The sequence below is a fragment of the Zosterops lateralis genome, assembly GCF_965231275.1.
Source record: "Zosterops lateralis genome assembly, chromosome: 14".
In the NCBI taxonomy this organism is placed as follows: Eukaryota; Metazoa; Chordata; class Aves; order Passeriformes; family Zosteropidae; genus Zosterops; species Zosterops lateralis.
The window spans coordinates 4,503,885-4,523,138 of record NC_139774.1 but is presented as its reverse complement, the minus strand read 5'-3'; the positions used below and the strand labels follow the sequence as shown (position 1 = coordinate 4,523,138).

General features: G+C 40.4%; 1 protein-coding gene across 6 annotated transcripts in view; it reads left to right on the top strand.

Moving 5' to 3' along the window:
• Positions 1 to 19,254, top strand: part of TENM2 (teneurin transmembrane protein 2) — a gene marked incomplete at its 5' end in the record, with an annotated part of 486,538 nt that overhangs the window by 440,579 nt on the left and 26,705 nt on the right. For 5 of the 6 annotated variants that reach the window (XM_083871601.1, XM_083871600.1, XM_083871599.1 and 2 more), the window contains 7 exons: positions 2,943 to 3,153; positions 7,276 to 7,395; positions 9,344 to 9,605; positions 10,297 to 10,564; positions 11,736 to 11,879; positions 13,362 to 13,611; positions 16,544 to 16,564. In XM_083871601.1, coding sequence (XP_083727727.1) covers positions 2,943 to 3,153; positions 7,276 to 7,395; positions 9,344 to 9,605; positions 10,297 to 10,564; positions 11,736 to 11,879; positions 13,362 to 13,611; positions 16,544 to 16,564 — 1,276 coding nt within the window. The remainder of the gene's footprint in view (positions 1 to 2,942; positions 3,154 to 7,275; positions 7,396 to 9,343; positions 9,606 to 10,296; positions 10,565 to 11,735; positions 11,880 to 13,361; positions 13,612 to 16,543; positions 16,565 to 19,254) is intronic. The other variant, XM_083871602.1, reaches the window with a different exon arrangement.

The window sequence follows — 19,254 nt, the reverse complement described above, 5'->3', positions numbered from 1 at the left end:
CCAGGCACAAATGGATGCTGGGAGACACTTCTTTGTCCAGTGGCTGAGCACTGGAGCAGGTGCCCAGTGAGGCTGTGGAGTTCCCATCCTAGCAGGCATTTCAAAAGCTGTGTGGGCAACCTGGGCAACCAGCACCTGGTAGTCTTGCTTGAGCAGGGGGCTGGACCTGATCACCCCCAGGGGTCCTTGCCAATCTCAGCCATTCTCTGATAATAGTCCAGATAGCAAATTAGGCAAATGTGAGCTAAAACAGATATATTCTGACAGTAACCACTACTCTTTCATGTATGTAGTCAGAGATTTCAGAGCAACAAAGTCAATAAGAGTAGCAGCTGTGGATAATGAGCAGCACAGTGGTGTCTAAGCCTTTGATACCAAGCAGCAGTGCCCAGGGCCTGGCTGTGTGTGTGCTGAACAGACCCAGACCTCACTGCTGCTGTTCCAATAAGCTGGATCAGCTAGTTCACTTAAGGTAAAAAAATCCTAAATCCTGAATCTTGCCATCTGAGAATAAATTACTGCAGGGGAATATGGCCATGTAAGTAATAATGTTCTAAAAAGTACATTGTGTTATGCTTTATGCCTGTCTTTTCTAAATATTGTTGTAAGCATCTGAGTCTGATTTCCCCAGAACTGCAGCAAAACCTTCTTACATGGAAGGAATCACAGGCAGGTTTTTCCCTGCTGTTGAATGGAGAGGTTCCCAGCCTCCCAGGTCCTGAACTGGCAATTCAGAGCAGTTTGATTGCCTGCTTGATTGTTTGTGAGATAACGGTGAGATTGGCAGTGGCAGGGTAATTTACTGAAGATTGCAATGTCAGACAATATCCAAGGGGGCTCGTGAGCATAAAGATGTGATTGGCATGACTGACAGGAGCCTGAGGGATTGATATGCCCATTCCAAGTTCATGGTGTCATCCCAAGTGTTTGGCTACAGCATCCCATAATCAGCTGCATGATGAGGTCATCACAGGCAGAATCGATGCTCACCTCTAATAACACGTATAGCCAAAATATGATGAAGCTTGAACAGGTAAATGTAAATTTGTCAGAGGGAGTAATTTATATCCTGTGGTTTGCCTCTGCCATGTTTAGTGTGTTGATAGGATTTTCTTGCCTGGTGGTCATCTGAGTAACAGAACTGAGTGGACTAAACAGCGGGCAAGGCTCAGTTCATGGTTGTAGAGGTCTCACAGACTGGGAAAGAAGCTGAGAAATTCTCAGAGCTTAATAGGAAAACTGCCCTGAGTTATACCCTGGAGCTAATGATGTCCTCAGAGCGATTACATAAAGTGGGGAGAAAATGAACTGCAGCAAAACAGAAAGTTCCTGCAGCCTCGTTGGAGAGGATTTCAAGAGGAATGGAGCTCTTAATGTGAATAGGCGAGTGACCTTAAAGCAACATATAGCTCTCACAACAAGGTACTTTGTCTGACTTAAATCTCCTTGGAGGCCTGAATGAAACATTGTCAGCATACCTTGGCAATTTTGTTTTTAAATCAGGTCAGGCACAGTCATTTCAGGCAGGCACAATGGGTTGGAAATACAAGGCTAATTGTAAAATAAGAACGTTTTTTATAGTTTTAGATTGTTGTTTTTTTTCCTTTAGGTTGTTTTTCCAGTTATGTCTGTGCTGGTCTGTTGTGCACTTAAAAATCCTGAAAATGCATGAGTCATGATCTTAACCTAAGGTACTTTTGTCTGCTTCCCCACTGGAATGCTCTCTCTTGTGTATGATTTTCAGTGTATGCCCAGGTCATATTTGTATTCAAAAATCAGATTGATACACTTTCGGAAGTTTTACAGACATAAGTAAATTGCAGATTGATTCTTGCCAGAGTAGATGAAAAAATGTTTCTAAATTGTTAGAGATTATAGTATTTTAAAGCAAATGGTTATTAATTTCTAAATCATAATAGAACTCCATTGAGGGAACATATTTCAGTTAAATAATTATACCAAATGAAGAGATGATGATAGAATCATTACTGTATGTGCTACAATTGTTTATTATCAAAGTATACAGGTTGATCTCCCCCTTGGTTCCCTTTTAATTTCTGGTGTTAAAATTCTGGGTTTTTTTCTTAAAAATGCAACTTAGGAAATATTTTTGATGGACAATCTAATCTGTAATATATGCACACAAGTTGTGAGCCAGGTATCCATAGGTGAGAGTTCCAGCAGCCCTTCCCTGGGAACTGCCAAAATGGCTACAGTGTAATTGGTATTTTACTTAGGAAATTATAACTTTATCATCCCCATCTCCTCTCAGCTCCTCAAACAGAGCAAAAGAAATCAAACAGCATAATTCTCAAGACAAAAAAAAAAAAAAAAAAAAAAACAAGCAGCCAAACAAGCAAATAACCTAAACAAAAATCTTTTATTGCTTCTACTTCCTCTTGCCTAATTTCAGCCCCTGACCGATTTCTTGGGATTTATTAGCATCTAACCCTGGTTTACATAAATTGTCGTGCTTTTTAAGCAGTGGGCTCAAAAGCATCATCCTCATGGCACTATTGACTGGATTACCAGATTTAGGGCAGAGGGATGATGTGAAGAGTGAACTTCAACAGTTTTTCCAGTGCCTTAAGCTTTCCATGGGTGTTGCTATAGGACATGAAATAAATGATATGCACACAGTCAGATCTTCAGGGCAAAAAGGGAAGTTTATTTTCTACTTCAATTTATATAGATTTTGGACAATTATCATGGATTAGAGGATGAAGGTTGACACCTCTCCAACTCCACTAGTTAAACTAGAAGTCTATCAATTGTCCCTCCTCGAGAGAGGTATGAAAAACAATCACTTTTTTTACATGAAAATCCATGAGGAACTCCACTACAAAAATGCAAACATCAGAAGGCTGAAAAAGACCAGGGCGACACATGGCTATTATAGCTCCACATCTGTGTGCTGGATCTCAGTGCCTGTTGCCTTTCAGATGGGCTGGTGGACTGCCTGGACCCCGACTGCTGCCTGCAGGCCACGTGCCAGAACAGCCTGTTGTGCCGGGGCTCGCGGGACCCGCTGGACATCATCCAGCAGAGCCACGCTGGAGCGCCCACCGTCAAATCCTTCTACGACCGCATCAAGCTGCTGGTGGGGAAGGACAGCACCCACATCATCCCCGGGGAAAACCCCTTCAACAGCAGGTGAGAAAACCCCTGAAACAGCAGGGGAGAAAATCCCTGCAACAGCAGGTAGCACCTGGGAACGTGACCCCTGCTCGGTGTGGTTGCTGTATTTAGTGATTTTATTTGTGTTTTAACAGGAGATGTGCAGACCTGGTTCCATACCTGAGGTGTTTTGGTTTTCTGAAATTCTTTTCCCAGGGAATTTTCTGTAAACAGGAGAAATGTTTTTGTAATTGTACCTATGTTTTTCATTCTTTTTCCTAGGAGGGACTTCTTCTTGATGTCCCTCTGGTCTGACCAATGTGATTGAAGAGGTTTGCCTTTGTTTCACCAATCGAATTGGTCTGTGTAATATAGTATAAAAAAAATACACATCCCAAAAACAAAAGAGTCATTTTCAGCCTTCTGAATCTCAGACTCTGTGTTGTTGTGGTGTAAAACAATGTCAGAGGTGCTTTCAGGTGCTTCATCTCAGGCATTGATCACACTGAGGCGACACTGTTGCAATTTATGTTGTGGCCTCTGTTTTATATCTCTGAGTTTTATTAGCATTTTAACATTCTGGCAATGCCCAGAAGAAGGTTTCTTCCACTGAGTAGGAGCTTCTGAGGTTTATGTTTTATATAGACTGCAGTCAAGAGAAAGGGAAAACACAAACTGGTTTCCAGTTAATTTTTAATATAGTGCCATTAACACAAATTTCAATAATGGAATAGCATTTCAAATAATTTTAAAGATCCATTGATTTATGGAGTTTTATTATTTATTCCTTGCATAAAACCATTTTGCTTATGACATTGATCCACCTGACTAGGTTTTCTTTTTTCTTGTTTTTTTTCTTTTTCTGTGCTTGTTTTCTAAGATTATTAATTATATATTTGCAATGAATCTAAAAGCCAGCACATCATTAATTGATATTTGATGCCATTATATGCTTACAAGGAGATTGGTATTTATCAATATTATATAAATAGGTCTCCGTGGAAAGATGCTAAGAAATTGATAAGTATATTGATTATATTCGTATCAACAAAGTTAAAACTGAAGAAAGAGCTTCATTTGAGATATCACCCAAAAGATTGCACTTCATTACAGGAAACTGTTTTCTCAGTCAGGATCCTATTACAGGCTTAGTGAGTGATGTACAACATGTCCCTAAATATTTGTCTGTGAAAGGAGGATCATCATGTTCCTGGATACACCAGGGAGGTTCCTATTGCATTCACCCCTGTGCTGCACACAATCATGTCCATATTCCACCAGAAAACCCCTGTTGGATCCTACTCTATGTAATACAGATTTTATGCTATTCTATAAAATACTCCATGCATACACATATGGAGTTGTTCCAAAAAGTAGAAAAAGAAATTGTTCTGTTTTCACCTAGATTTGTCGTGATTTTTCATTTTAGTCCTGGAAGTGTTTAGGGCCAGGTTGGACAGGGATTGGAGCAGTGGAAAATGACCCTGCCCATAGCAGGGGGTTGGAACAAAATGGTATTTAAGGTCCTTTCAAACCCATTCTATGTTTCCATGAATTAGTGCTCCAGACTAAACAGGAGCTGAGCATTTCAATCCTGAGGCTCCTTAAAAATAAAACCTCATTGGAAACTTTAGACTTTTTTTAAAATGTTCCTCATGGTAGGAATCTTAGTTCTGCTATATTCATCTGAACTACACTGCAGATTTTAACATATCTTTGCAAATGACCTATTAATGATGTTAGAATTGTTAAGTTTCGAAGGTACTCCTGATAGTTCTATAGCTCAGCTGTTATATTTGGTACCAATCTTAGGCAAATCTAATGCATAGTGTCAAACTGTAAGTTTTAGGACTGATGGGTTTTTCTTTTAAAAGTGCCACAAAGTTCAACTCTCAACTTTTCCGTGTACTGAAGCTGCCATGGTCTCAAAAAGTAGCTCCTGTGTTTGTTTGCTTAGCTCAGTCTGTCATTCCATTGAAAGACATGAAAAATGGCAGAAAATAATGGTTTGGGGTTTTTTTCCAGTCTTAGTATAAGAAAAAAAGTTATTTCCTACTCTGCTAAAGCAATAAATAACAAAATTTATGACTGCAAAATAGGTAAATCTCAAAATGTTTTTTTTCTGTGCAGAAACAAGATGAAATGAAGTTTTCAGGGGGAAAAAAAGTTATGTGTTTTTACACATTTAAATTCCTCAGTAAAAAAACAAATTCTTGTATCAGTTCAATTTGTCCGTTATACTTTTAAAAGATTACTGAAGAAAGGTGATTATTGTATGTGTGACTATTAGTCAACATTGCTTCTTCTAAATCCACATTTTAGCTCATTCTAATATCCATTGTGTTCCTTATTTAGAATTTTAGAAATAAAAAGGAATATTGTTGACAAAAATATTTTTATTCAAATGATTTCCTGAAATATTAAAATTGAGGGTAGAAAAAATTAAGTCATGGGCATTATTAGTTTTCTTATGCCATCTGACAATTTCTTTCTTTCTGCACAGTTTCCCTAGAGAAGCTTGAGTGACTTTTTTCCTGCAACTATTTCTATGTGTTTGTCACATAAAATAATTCAAGCAAAATGAATAATGCCAAGACAATTATCTTGGTCCAATGTGTTCCCAAGCAGATTTTTCTCAACAGGTTTCAATTTCTATTAAATTCCATATGCTGTTATAAAGTTTTGGTTTTGCAAATTAAAAATTGACCTGAAGGGTCAAGAAGTGCTTGAAAGTCCTAAAAGAAAAGTAACAGAAATGGCTCGTTTTTATTAATTAGATTTTTTAATGTAATATTGAAGAAAATATTGCACCCTGTTTGGAGTAAAAATATGAGAAAATAGTTGCTAAGTAGCCAATATTAGTTAGAAATGTACATCACAGCCCCTGAACATCGCAGAGTTGGCAGAAAAAGACCTGCAAACAATCCCTGGTGTGACTGATGAAAGGAGCTGTTCTCTGCCAGGGGCCCTCCCAGAGCCCAGCACAGTTTGTCAGTGTCCAGCAAAGCTCAGCCCAGGTTAATCCCCTGTCCAGCTCAGCCTGGGGCCAGGCATTCCTGGTTCAGGGTAGCCTGGAGCCTGCTGAGCTTTGGGAGCGGCCCCAGCCCTGCTGGGAAGGGGCTCTTCATTCCCTGTCAGCAGAGCAGAGCTGGTGTGTCATGCTGGAAGCACAGACTGATGAATGTATAAATCTTTTCACCCATAAATACAACAAGGTGCAATTTTACAATCCCTGAGATTATGAGTTAAGAGGACTTCACTCTCTCCCTGTTTTCACCTTCTCCAGTTTTCCCATTTCCAGTGTAGCATTGGAAGCCATCTACAAAGAGCTTTTCCTTTTCCACTGCCCTTTTAGCAAACAGCTTCCCCCTGCTCAGATCTGCTTCTCTCAGGGAAAGGAAGGGAAAGGAGCCAGGGGCTGGAAACTCCTCACCAGCTGGGAGCAGCAGCACTTTGTGCCTGCTGTGCACTTAGCGGCAGCAAAGCACTTGCCAAAGAGAAAAAACTGACTGTGCCTCTTAGAGGAATAGCTCATCTTCATCTCCCAAAGCTGCTTATCCTACTGGCCAAAGAAATGCTTTGTCTTGCCTGTGTGTAGAGCTGGACTTTAAACCAAATCCTCCTTTTGGCAAAGTGCAAGCAAGGGTTCCAAATCAGGCCAGAATGCAGCGTACACACATCAGTCATTCCCTAATATGAGGAAATTTGCACCTTGATGTGAAGAATTGGTCATATAAAACAGAGATGTGGCATTGCACCATATTTGCCAAGTGTGTTGGGCACCCACTTGTGTGGTGTTGTACCCTGTAGGGAGGTTTTGGAGTTTCAGTGTGGCTGCAGGGGAACAGCTTTGACCTGGCTGAATGTGAGGGAGCTTTGCACTCTGCAAAGCCTCCTTAGACAATGAGGCAAACCCTTGTTAGCCAAGACACTGTCTATCATTCTGTGTACACTTCTCACTGCATACACAAGCATTTTCTTGATTTAGGTGTATAGAGGGAGCTGGGAAATATTGTGGTCCCTCAGTATTGTAAAAACCTTTGGAGTAAACTGTATGTAGAGTAAATGAGGTACAAGTGTTCTACTACTTCACTTATAAACGACATAAATTCCCTTTTGTAATTAGCTATAATACCTTTAATTCTCTTTCTTTTTCAGTCTTGTGTCTCTCATAAGGGGCCAAGTGGTGACTACAGATGGGACTCCTCTAGTTGGGGTCAACGTGTCGTTTGTCAAGTATCCAAAGTACGGCTACACCATCACTCGCCAGGATGGCACGTGAGTGTCCCTGCCTCACTGAGCCCCTGTTTGCTCTGGAGTGTCTTGGCTGATTAACAGATGGTGTGATCTAATGGAACCATGTGGTACCAGGCATTGCCTTCCTCCCAGGGCAAAGAGCTATTAAGTAAACACAAAAGTAATTTTTCACGCGGCATTTTGAATACTAACTGCATGTAAATACGAACAGGCTGACTTCTGATAATGACGTGGTAGCAGGCAGACTCCTTTCAAATAAATTGCTCTGTATCTATGAAAACATTTGCAGGCTACAGCAATATCCAGCTGAGACAAGAAATATTTTATTTTAAAATGCAGAGCAGGCTAGCACTTCTAGGAAAAAAAAAGAAAGCATCATTATAGAATAGTATATTTTGTTAAAATTTCCCTACTGCTTCTCTTTGCTTTTGAAGAGACACTCTCTTTTGAGTTTCTTCAGGGTAGAATGTAATCAAAATATTCTAATTGAATATATTTAGACAATTTCCTGCTGTGCAAAAAAGTGCTTTTTCCCCCTTGTATCAGCTTATTTGAAATGCACACAAATTCAGATAAACAAAAGTCATTGTGTCATGGTTTATCTGGTTTACTGGCTGTGGTAACTAAAACAGTCTATCTGACACAGACATTGTAAGCATTTGCCATTTTATCTTGATCTTGCATAAAAACAATGAAATTGATATAATTAATAGGAGTGAACTGAACTACAGGGATTATTTAAGTTCCATATTTTCCAGAATATTAATGTTATAATAAAAATATAATATTGATTTCAGTGGTTTAAAACTGCACTAAATGGTGAGTTGAACTATATTTAAATCTGCATAGATTATTGATGTCATTGAGTAATTTGTTACATTGCCAGCATTTACATAAAACAACTGATACCTGCTTCTGTTGTCAGAACAACCTGGAAGCATTCCTCACTTAAGCCAAGTTCCAAATGCCTGTGCAGCTCCACATTACTGCTGTGATTTTGTAGGGGGTTGGGAGTAAACACCTAATTTTTCTGAAAAATGATGGATCAGTTGTCTTGGGGACAGGAATTCTTACTTGTAGAACACTTCTCATTACTGTTCTCTTACTGCCATGTGTCCCATTCTATACTTGATGGACAGGATCTTTTAGGAAAGGGGTAATTCAGTGTCCAGCTCAGAATGCACTTGGCTTCTCTGCTGTTTCTATATAAAGGTGACTTGTAATAATAAAGGAGGTGGTTTGTTTGTTGACTATTTAAAAATTATTTAATACAGAATTTGTAATACTATCGTAATGAGCTTTGTCCAGGTAACTTAAAATCATTGCTTGTCTTCAATGGTTTTCAGCTGTTTAGTTGCCAGAGGTTCACATTCTATTGTTGATCATTGGAACCATGACATTTAAAACACAGTCATGGTCTGCTCACTCTCCCCACCTCTGGTGGTGTGGGGAGAAAATCACAAGGGTAAAAGTAAGAAAAATCTTGCACTGAGATTAAAACAGTTTAATAACTGGAATAATAATTATTAAAATTTTAATGAAAAGGAAAACAACAGAAAGATAAATTAGTTCCCAGCCAGGTTCTGAGCAGCTTTCCCCCTAGTCTGTATAATGAGAATGGCACTGTATGATCTGGGATATCCCTTGGGTCCAGCTGTGTCCCCTCCCAGCCCCCATTCTGCTCTCTGGTGGGATGGGGTGAGGAAGAGGAAAGTGTGAGCACTTTCCTGAGTTTGTGTAAGCACTGCTCTGCTGTAATAAAAGCATCCCTGTGTTATCAACATTATTCTCATTCTGAATCCAAAACTCAGCACTCTGCCAGCTAATGGGAAGAAAATTAACTCTATCCCAGCCAAAACTAGACCAATACCCATCACCGTTGGCATGCCTCTGTAGATGTCTCATTAGCCAGGAATGTTATTACTGGAATTACTCAGTCTTGTCACTTCTAAAGGCCACACTTTCCTAGGTTTGACTTGGTTGCAAATGGTGGAGCATCCCTGACGCTGCACTTTGAACGGGCCCCGTTTATGAGCCAGGAAAGGACAGTGTGGCTGCCATGGAACAGCTTCTATGCCATGGACACGCTTGTGATGAAGACAGAGGAGAACTCCATTCCCAGCTGTGATCTCAGTGGGTTTGTCCGTCCTGATCCCGTCATCATTTCATCGCCGCTTTCAACTTTCTTCAGTGACGCTCCCAGCCGCAATCCCATTGTGCCAGAAACCCAGGTAAGAACAGTGGGAGTGAAAAGGGTACAGGAATCAGTGCTCAGGTGGCAGTTCTGACCTGAGCCAGGGCCACCATGTGTCCCCTGCGATTGCTGCTGCAAATGTCTCTGCAGAGCTGTGTTTGTTCTGACAGGTGCCAGGTTTTCTAATGGGGGCTGCAGGAGATATCCCAGGTCTATGTCACCCAGACACATTTAAATTTGATTACCTTGCACCCTCCTATTATCATACAACATATCAAGTATATCTGTGTATTTCAGTTGCCAGCTTAGGTTTTTCAAGAGAATTATGCAAAGGCTTGGCATGTGGTGCTGACCACAGACTGTTTCCTTATTTCTTACTTAGGACAAAGGGAAACTCTATGGGTGCTATTTTTTCACTGCTGTATTCAGTTAGGCTTTATACTGTTAGTGGAAGTTGTGGATTCCTATGATATTTCTTATGTTTCCCTTGCATATAACTTGCAGCAAAAATGCTTGAGCTTATTTGCCCTTTTGCCAGCAGTGGGCTCTTCAAAAGATGTGTACACAGACAGCAAAAAATTATTTGTCAGAAATGTCAGCTGAACTGTATTGGTTTGAGGACATCCACTCCCAGTAAGAGAAAGGCGTAAGTTCATAAGAATACACAGGGTGATACATAAAAAACCCAAAATCATTAATGTGAAGTGTTTGATCTCTTTCCTACCCAGGTTCTTCATGAAGAAATTGAGATCCCTGGCTCTAGTATAAAGCTCAGCTACCTGAGTTCCCGCACTGCTGGATACAAATCCTTGCTGAAGATCATCATGACTCAGACACTTGTGCCACTGAACCTGATCAAAGTTCATTTGATGGTAGCAGTAGAAGGGCATTTGTTCCAAAAGTCATTTCAGGCGTCTCCCAACTTGGCATATACATTTATCTGGGACAAAACAGATGCCTATGGTCAGAAGGTTTATGGGTTGTCAGATGCTGTAGGTAAGTCAGCATATACAAGTTCCAGAACTTTCGAAGTAACAACTGTAATTCTAAATTAGAATTCTAAATAAGAAAGCTGCCTTATGGAGGAGCAAATGTAGACTGAAGAGTTTTTGTCTCCCTGACACAATTTATCTTTGTATTACGGTTCTTTTACACATTAAAGATTATATTCAGAGAGTCTAAACTCTATGAACATGCCTGGATTTCCTCCTCAGTACCTGACTTAGAAGGTTTAGACCAGGCAATAGCAAAAACTGGCCACAGGAACTTAGGTGAAACCTAAGCCATCATTACAATTTCATTTTCTTTAGTTATAAAATGATCCTCGTGCTGGACTGGCTGGCAGTCTGCAGTGCATTTGGGTTTTCACACATGCCCTTATGTAGTCTCTTGTGGTATAACACATTTGAAATGAAAATGCTGTTCCTCTAATGCTGTTCAGTCTTGTAGTTCTACAGCTATTTTTAGTTAGCTTGGTTCTAGTGGGTGGGAAGCAGAGTGATCATTTTAATATTTTTCAGTTTTCATTGACTGTCTGAATAATTTTGATACAACAGGGTTAAAAATGAGCATCAGAGCTGTGCCAGTGTGGAAAGAGTGGCTTTTTTTTTTTTAATCTTAATTTTTTTCTATATTTTCTAAATTATTCTTTGTCATAGCTTTTCTTTCTTATGTTCTTGCATGGGATATTGCTTTCCTGTGTAATGCTTACTGTGCAATTTTGCTTATATGCACACAAAGTTTTCACTGCCCTTAGGTACATGGTATGTAAAATGAATACACTAAATAAATGCTGTGAACATCTGGCAAATTAAGAATTTATCTTGTCCTGCTATCTGATTTTTTTAATTATTTAATATAATTTTACTATATTTTAAAAATTTTATTTCTCACTTTCCTCTCAGCAAACCCATCACTTCCCAGTGTGAGCTATTAAAATAGAAGTGATCAGATCCCAGCAGAGTACATGTGAATGAAGTTTCAAATTTGTGTCTAGTCAAAGAGCTGAATATAATATTGTAGAATAAAAGTGAGGAATATAATCACTCCATCTTCTTGAGGGGGCTGGGGTACTGGAATACTCAATGACTTGAATGTGCTCTGGACATTTAATTCAGTGTTTGCTCAGCAAGTATATTACATTTTATTTTATTTTATTTTATTTCAGTGTCTGTGGGTTTTGAATATGAAACTTGCCCCAGTCTCATTTTATGGGAGAAGAGGACAGCACTGCTGCAAGGATTTGAACTGGATCCTTCAAACTTAGGAGGATGGTCTCTGGATAAACATCATGTACTTAATGTCAAGAGTGGTGAGTTAGTTCATTCCATGTATTTGCTGTCCTATATGGAGTTTTTATTTGCATTATTATCACTTCCAAAAATGTGATTTCTCCACTCTTTTTGTTGCATCTTTAGCTTAGTAAGGTATGAGGCATATTTCAGTTGTCAGAAAAATTTTGTAGAATTTCAACAGATTTTTTACTGTTCTGCACAGCCTGAATTTCTTAAAGTTCTAATCTTTATCCTCTATTCTATTTTTCATTTATTCTCCTGTAATATCTTTCAGTCTTCCCTGTTTTTCTCATCTTAACCACATCTGTCCCTGTCTCCTTTTGCCTCCGTTTCCCCATAACCTGAGATGGAGCATACAAGGAGTATGAGTCTGTGACAAGACACTGAGTCTCCTTTGTCTTTCTCATTAGTCACCTCTTTGTTTTTCCTCACATTTTGTCTTTCCATATCCTAAGCTGAATCTTCCTGATCCTTGTATTTTACCAACAATTCTTTGGGAGCTGAATACTCAGCATGCATTTTATTTGTTCCCTGCAAAATGTTGTTTGCAGCCTTCCTGCTGATCATTACCAAATAACAAAGTGTATTTCTGCTTAACAAATCTCAAGTATTGTTCAGAATTGGCAAGATCAGGCTATTTGAACTCATTTCCAGTGCTGAGCAGGGATACACATTTGGGTAGTACTTGCCAACAGAGAGTGTTGCCACCAGTGGGGAGCCAGTTATGTTAGGGTCATACAACTTCATTCCTACAAGAGCATGAGGCTGAAAGTTTCCAGCCAGATTTCCACAGTTTTTGATGACACAGAATATGGTCACACTGTCAGAAAATTCACTCCCTTCTTGGAGCAGGGGTCTGCTCTTTGAACAAATATTTTCAAGATAAATCCTATCTTGCAGGTATTTTCTTGAAGTCTAATAGAGATCTGTACCATCAGCTTCCCTCTTGCCTTTTATCATTGATCCTTAGCAGCCCTTCTGGGAGCTTCATCTTTCTCCTATCTTTTCATTTTCTGAGCTATCATCTTCTCTGGTGCCTCCATTTCTCATTTTTCATTTTCCATTAAAAAAGTGTGAAAGACTGAGAGGCGGAAAGAGAACAGTAAGGTTGGCACAGAATTCCAAGCAAAACATGATACAGGAAACTGGAGTGAGACACAAATAAGGAACAGCTCTTCTCCACCCACTCAGAAACCATCTAAACCACAGCCCCAGGCCAGAGCTGTGGCAGAGTTTTCTTTCATAACGAATACTGAAGGACTCTGAGTGTAGGTTTGGGTCTGTGGATGTGTATGTGTGTGGGTTTTAGCACTGAATCTCCATTACACCTTTATTTTTACTACTGTGAAATCCTTCTGCTCTTTTTGCACCACTGAAAAACCAAATGCCAGAGTTGTTCCAATGTACAGTCCTTAAAAGCAGCTGTTGAAAAGAAAACAGCCTGAAGTCCCCTGCAATGAACAGTGGTAATAACCACTTCTTCTCCTCTCTGTTCTTAGGTATATTGCACAAAGGCAACGGAGAAAATCAGTTTCTCACCCAGCAGCCGGCTGTGATAACCAGCATTATGGGGAACGGGCGCCGCAGAAGCATATCCTGTCCGAGCTGCAATGGTCTGGCAGAAGGAAATAAGCTCTTGGCCCCTGTAGCACTAGCAGTGGGTATTGATGGAAGTCTCTTTGTTGGGGATTTTAACTATATCCGGCGTATCTTCCCCTCCAGGAATGTCACGAGCATACTGGAGCTGAGGTAAGGCTTAACCTTGGCACTTCGCTTCTGGAGCCTGTGCTCAAATCAGCCTTTGCCATTACTTTTTATAATTTTGAAAAACATTGTCACTTTCAACCTATTTAAATTCCAGTGGAGAAATGGGGCACAGAAATGCATAGTTCAAAGTCTGTAACTTACCAGAGCAGTGACTAAACTGAAGGACTTAAGAGTACAAATTAACTTGAAAAGACAAACCATCTCTTTCCGTCTCATTAGTGATCACTGATTCAGTCCTCCCTCAGTGCATCTTTTAGTTTTGTTTGAAAAGTCTGGAACTGACTGCCCTTAGGTACTGAGCCACAGTGACAGGCAGAGGTGTAACAGTCTCGTGAGGTCAGAGGGAAGGTTCTCCTGCCAGTGGTTTTGAGATCCACTTTCACATTTCTTCTCTATGCTTCTGAGTCTATTTCTGTAGGTTGACAAGTGCAGTTCAGGTTGACATACAGAGTCATTTTGCATCATCAGAACTCTTTTTTAAGATTGTAACTCTTTCCCCCTGTCCTGTTTTCCCCCTCCAAGCTTAAGATTTGATCGCTTAATAAGGGAAGGCATGAGTGTAGAATGTACCACTTCACCCATTTCTGTTCCATCTCCTTTTTTCATTCTTCTAGGAGAGGCAAGAGCTATTGCTTCAAATCCTAACTCATGTAACTGGACCTTATACTTAAAGCACCACTGAGTGTTTGCAGAAAAATTAGGAAAAACACCATGCCCAGGCTGCCTACTGCCTCTCCTGGAGCCCACTCAGGCAGTAGCACTGGTGCTCCTGGAAATTGGATATAGCTGCAAAGTGCATTGAATGAATTTAGGTCACAAGCCTTTTTTTAATGATATGACCAATAACCAATTCCTCTGCTTCCACATTTAGTTTTTAATTAGTGGGAAAAAGTGCAAAATGATTGGACTGTTAAAGAATAGGAGGCCTAGCTCTATTTTACACCTCTCTTCCATTCATGTCATTCTGTTGATGTCACTATTGTGAATTCTGATTCTATAGAAAAGAAAAGAGATCTGATTCAGGCCAATTCAACTCTGAAATCACTCTCTGACACCTACCTCATACACCATCAGGCTGCCTCATTATATATATTTTTTTTAAAAGTCATGGATCATCCAGTGCTTTCTGCTAGCAGCTCAGTTTAAACCACAGAAGGTAGCTGGCATGGAAGTGTGACCTGCTATAAATATTTATATCAATATGCACTATAACTCTGCATTATATAGAATATGCTAATTATTTTTTTTCTAAGTTGTTCAGATCTTTTTAGTAAATAGGACTACAGCTTTAGAGGTGAAGAGAAACATTTTCAGATTAGGATGCTTCTTATAATGCATTTTTATGCACCTCACTTACCAATATCAGCCAACGACAGTTTCTTAGCCCACCTTATGTCTGATGAAAATGTTGCCTCAAAATTTACAACAGTATTAGTGTGAGTACTTTGCTTTCCCTCTCTGTGAGAGAGACTGAGAGGGAACTTGGGTTTTCATCATGTGTGAGGGAAAATTGGATGGAAAGGACATCAGTAAAGAAATAGAAGACGGATTTTTATCTGCTGTTGTCCACTCCTCCTTTATGAAAGTCCATTTTCCATAGTATAATTTCTTTAGCAATTAACAATGAAGGTTATGCATTGTGAGTGCTGTTGGACAGCTGCAAAGGACTTGACATACAGATTTTTAGGATTTACAGACTTTAGGATTACATTATGATGTCCTTTACCCCCCGTTCCTCTAAAGGGAATTAAGGTCCATTCCAGTAAACATAATCTATAGCAGTAATTGTGATTCATTGCTCATCTTGAAATCTGCATGAGTTACACGGGTAAGAGTTTGAAGATTTGAGCCATTTAAGTGTGAATGAGAGCAGAGTCTTCAGCTCATATCAAGTAGTCTGGATGACATCCACGAATACTACAAACCAAATACATCGCTTTGTTTAGATCTCATAGCTGATGTAATTTTGGTTTCACACAAGCCCCTATAAATCTTGAGTGCCTTTCTATGTCAGACTCTCCCAGTGTGCATATTTCTTTCGCACTGTCCTTTGTGAAGGTGCCTGGTTGGAATGGCCAGCAGGAATTTGGGCTCCAGCATTGCATATGGGGCTTTACACTGGGGCTGCAAGTTGGGGGCTGTGCCTGGAGTGCTGCAGCTCAGGAGTCACAAACCTCTCTGCTCTCTTCAGTGCAAATTCCTAAATGGAAATTACATCAACACAGTGAAATGCTGTGTGAGAGGAGAATGTGTCCACTTTCTTGTGGGAAGTGGAGAGCACTTTTCCTTTGGCTTTGTATCTGTGCAGTAAGCTGTGGATCAGTTAATGCAGTTTATCTCCCATTGTACAGTACCTTACTGCTCGTCTCGAAGGGGCTTCTTTACCCCAACATTGGCTTTGATAGGCTTAAACAGACACCAAGGAGCATCCAAACTTGCTTTAAGCAATTATTTTAGAGACTGGGAGAAGAGAAAAAACAACCTGCAGAGTAAAATTTGTCTAGAAACAGCCTGTTGGAAAACTATTTTGATTAAAGAGGTTGCCTCCAACTGGCAGACAGTATCCAAAACCAGTGCTTCCCCCTGCCCAGTTCTGTATTCAGAGAACTGCCAGTTTCTCTCACTCCTAGCCCCCAGGCTACATGTGTTTCCATGTGAAAATTCTTTCAGTGGTTCAGAAAGTTTCCTAAATATGAAGGGAGGGGGGTGGGGGCAAGGGTATCCTATAGGGAATTAGCTTGCAGCTCTATCCCTCCCAGTCACTCTTCATCTGTAAAGTAAGCTAAGGCTAGTGCTGAAAAGAGATATCTTCTCCTGTGTCCTTTTGTAAAATAAAACAAATACTATGTTTGCTTTACCATCTATTCTTCAGCTAACTGTTTGTTCTTTTTTCTTCTGTTCCCTTTCTATAAAGAAATAAAGAGTTTAAACATAGGTAAGACATGAGCTCTTTCCCATATAATTTGATATGGTTTGTTTGCTTCATTGTGTTTGCTTTTTGTGTTGTGCTTCTTGTGTAATGTTATGTTCTTCATGTACCATATATAGAAACATTTTATGTGCTAATTGTGTGTTATGAATATGATAAGCATTAGCAATTACAAAATGCAGTCAAAAAGCAGCCAATAAGTTCTGACAGTAATTAGAAATTTCTAGTAGAATGCAAGTATAATGAACCCCAAGCTAACTTCTAGATAAACATCTCTCCCTGCTGTCTATAATTGGTCAAAATGGTCAAGGTAAACTACAACAGCATTTTCACAAATGCCAGAAAGGTTCACAAAGGCACTAATGACTGCATATAGGTCAAAAATTCATTTTATGGTCATTAATGATTTTCTGAACCTGCTGTCCTTTGCCATAATTTAGTTTATATTTCTTTTGTCAAACACATTTAATAGCCAACCTGTGGGGCTGGCTGTGTGCAACCACTAGAAGCAGTCACTGTGAGGTTCAGGAGGGAGGCATAACCCCCCTGGATTTTAAGAGGAGAGCACTAGGTCTTCTGGATGGCTGCAGCATAGGAAACACTTGTGCCTCCTTTCATGCCACACCTGGGACAGGGAAGGTGTTCACCCTGGAGAAAATCAAGGGCAACAACAAGAAGAGCTCTTGTAAACTTTCATAGTGTCCTTGCATTAAAACCACAATTTCCATTTCTGTGATACAAATTGATACACTATATGGTCTGGACTAAACAGGATCATTTCTCATTAACAGTATATTTTAACATAATAACACCCCTAACTATTCTTGTCTGGGTGAATTCATTCACAATTTGCTAATGATTATTGGTGATGCTGGAAGCTCCTCATTTGCTTCAACTAAGCCTAGTTTGTTTATCATCTGCTTAGAGATTTGCTCTGGACAGCTTCTCTTTTGGTTAAACTTAAAGAAAAGCTGCTGTTGAAAAATAATTTGATGCACCTGTGAGAAGAACAGGGGGAATGAGCTGCCCTTGCTGCCAGGCCCAGGCTCCCTCAGAGAGCAGAGTGAGGCTGCAGGTGGTGGTGACCTTGGGGGGCTGGAGGCACAGACATTATTGGCAGAGGCCTCTGAGCAACACTGAATGCCATGGAAAATCTTTTAAAACAAGGTACAATCCTTGGCCTCCTATAATTCAAGTGAAAGATTGCAACAGTGTGGAAAAAAGAGAGGCAGAGGTCTTTAATTGCTCAGATGGCAGTTTGAGAAATATTGAATACTCATTTATAGAACAAATTCGTGTTTGAGGTAATAGTCTCATCGATTCTTTGGGAGCACAGTGAGTGCATGTTACCTTCCAGCAGTCATTTTCTGCCAGACTCCCTCAAAAATTTGTTTAGAGTCTTTCACTATCTGTTCCCTTACCTAGTTCAGGAGAGAGTAAAAGGAGTATGGAACAGGTCTGCAGCTCCAGTGAGCTGTTCTCTGACCTGGAACTGAAGCTTGTGACTGACTCCCTGGCACAGCTGCCCTGGGGGAGATTGCAGAGGAGAAAGGCAGGGTGAGCTCCATGGATGCACCATGACTGCAGGAGAGGAGAGGGAAATATCCCATGTTCTGCCATTGCTCTTTACCCTGACTCATGTCTTATCCCATCCTGGTAGCAGGGCACACCTAGGGCTGGCTGAGGGCACAGGGGAGGCAGGGATGGGCACAGGCTGGCAAAATCATGTGTGAAAACAAGAGAGACCCTTCCATTCCTGCAGGATGGCTGCTGCTCCCCAGGGCACTGTGTGAGCTGCTGTCACCACTGTGTCCAGCAGGACCCTCGCTTCCAGGTGCAAGCAGCAGTGTCTGTGCCCAGCTCCAGTCTGTGCCCAGCTCCTGTCTGTGCCTTCCCCAGGTCCTTGTTTGGCCAAAATGGGGGCTGTGTCTTGTTTCAGAAGGGCCATGCAAAAGGCACCAGCTGCAGGGCAGCCTTGAGCAAAGTTTGGGTGTATTTGTGAAGTACAGCACAAGGCCAATCCCACAGCAGAGTGTGTTCTTCACTGTAAGGGGAAAGCAAGGTGGGAGAACAGAGCAGAGTTTCAAAGTAAAGATAAACATGCAGGTGCTTGTATGGCTCAGATACCTGAGACTGGAGGAATCTCCAAAGTGGAAAGAACTATTTTTCTATGTTGCTAAGAAGATTGAGCATTATTTTGGAGGGATGAGAAGGAATGTGATAAGGGTGTAGTGAAGAGGTGCAGTCTGCTGCTGAAGATAAGGAGAGGAACTCGAGGAATAATGAGATTGTGCTCTAATCTCAAGCATGTCACTAGTTTCCCTGCATAACTTTGTCTACACCACTTAACCTCTCTGTGCCTCAGTTTCCTCCTCTGTAAAATGGGTGCTACACCCATCTTTTTCAAGTACTCTGAGATCCATGCATGAAATAAACCTGCCAAGTATTTTTTTTTGTTTATTGTATTCCTTCATCTCTAATTTCTACACTCCTAGACTTCAGCAGATGGTATTGCCTCTGCCTACTGAATTGCAATCCAACCAATCTCCTTCCTACTTTCTATAGTCTTAGAAAAAAACATTATTGACCTAAACCCATGGCATGTCAAAGACTGGCATAGAGGAAAATAACTGTAGAAAGTGATATTTTGGGGCCTCCTCATTCCTTCAAATCTGGTCATGACCACAGTTATCTTG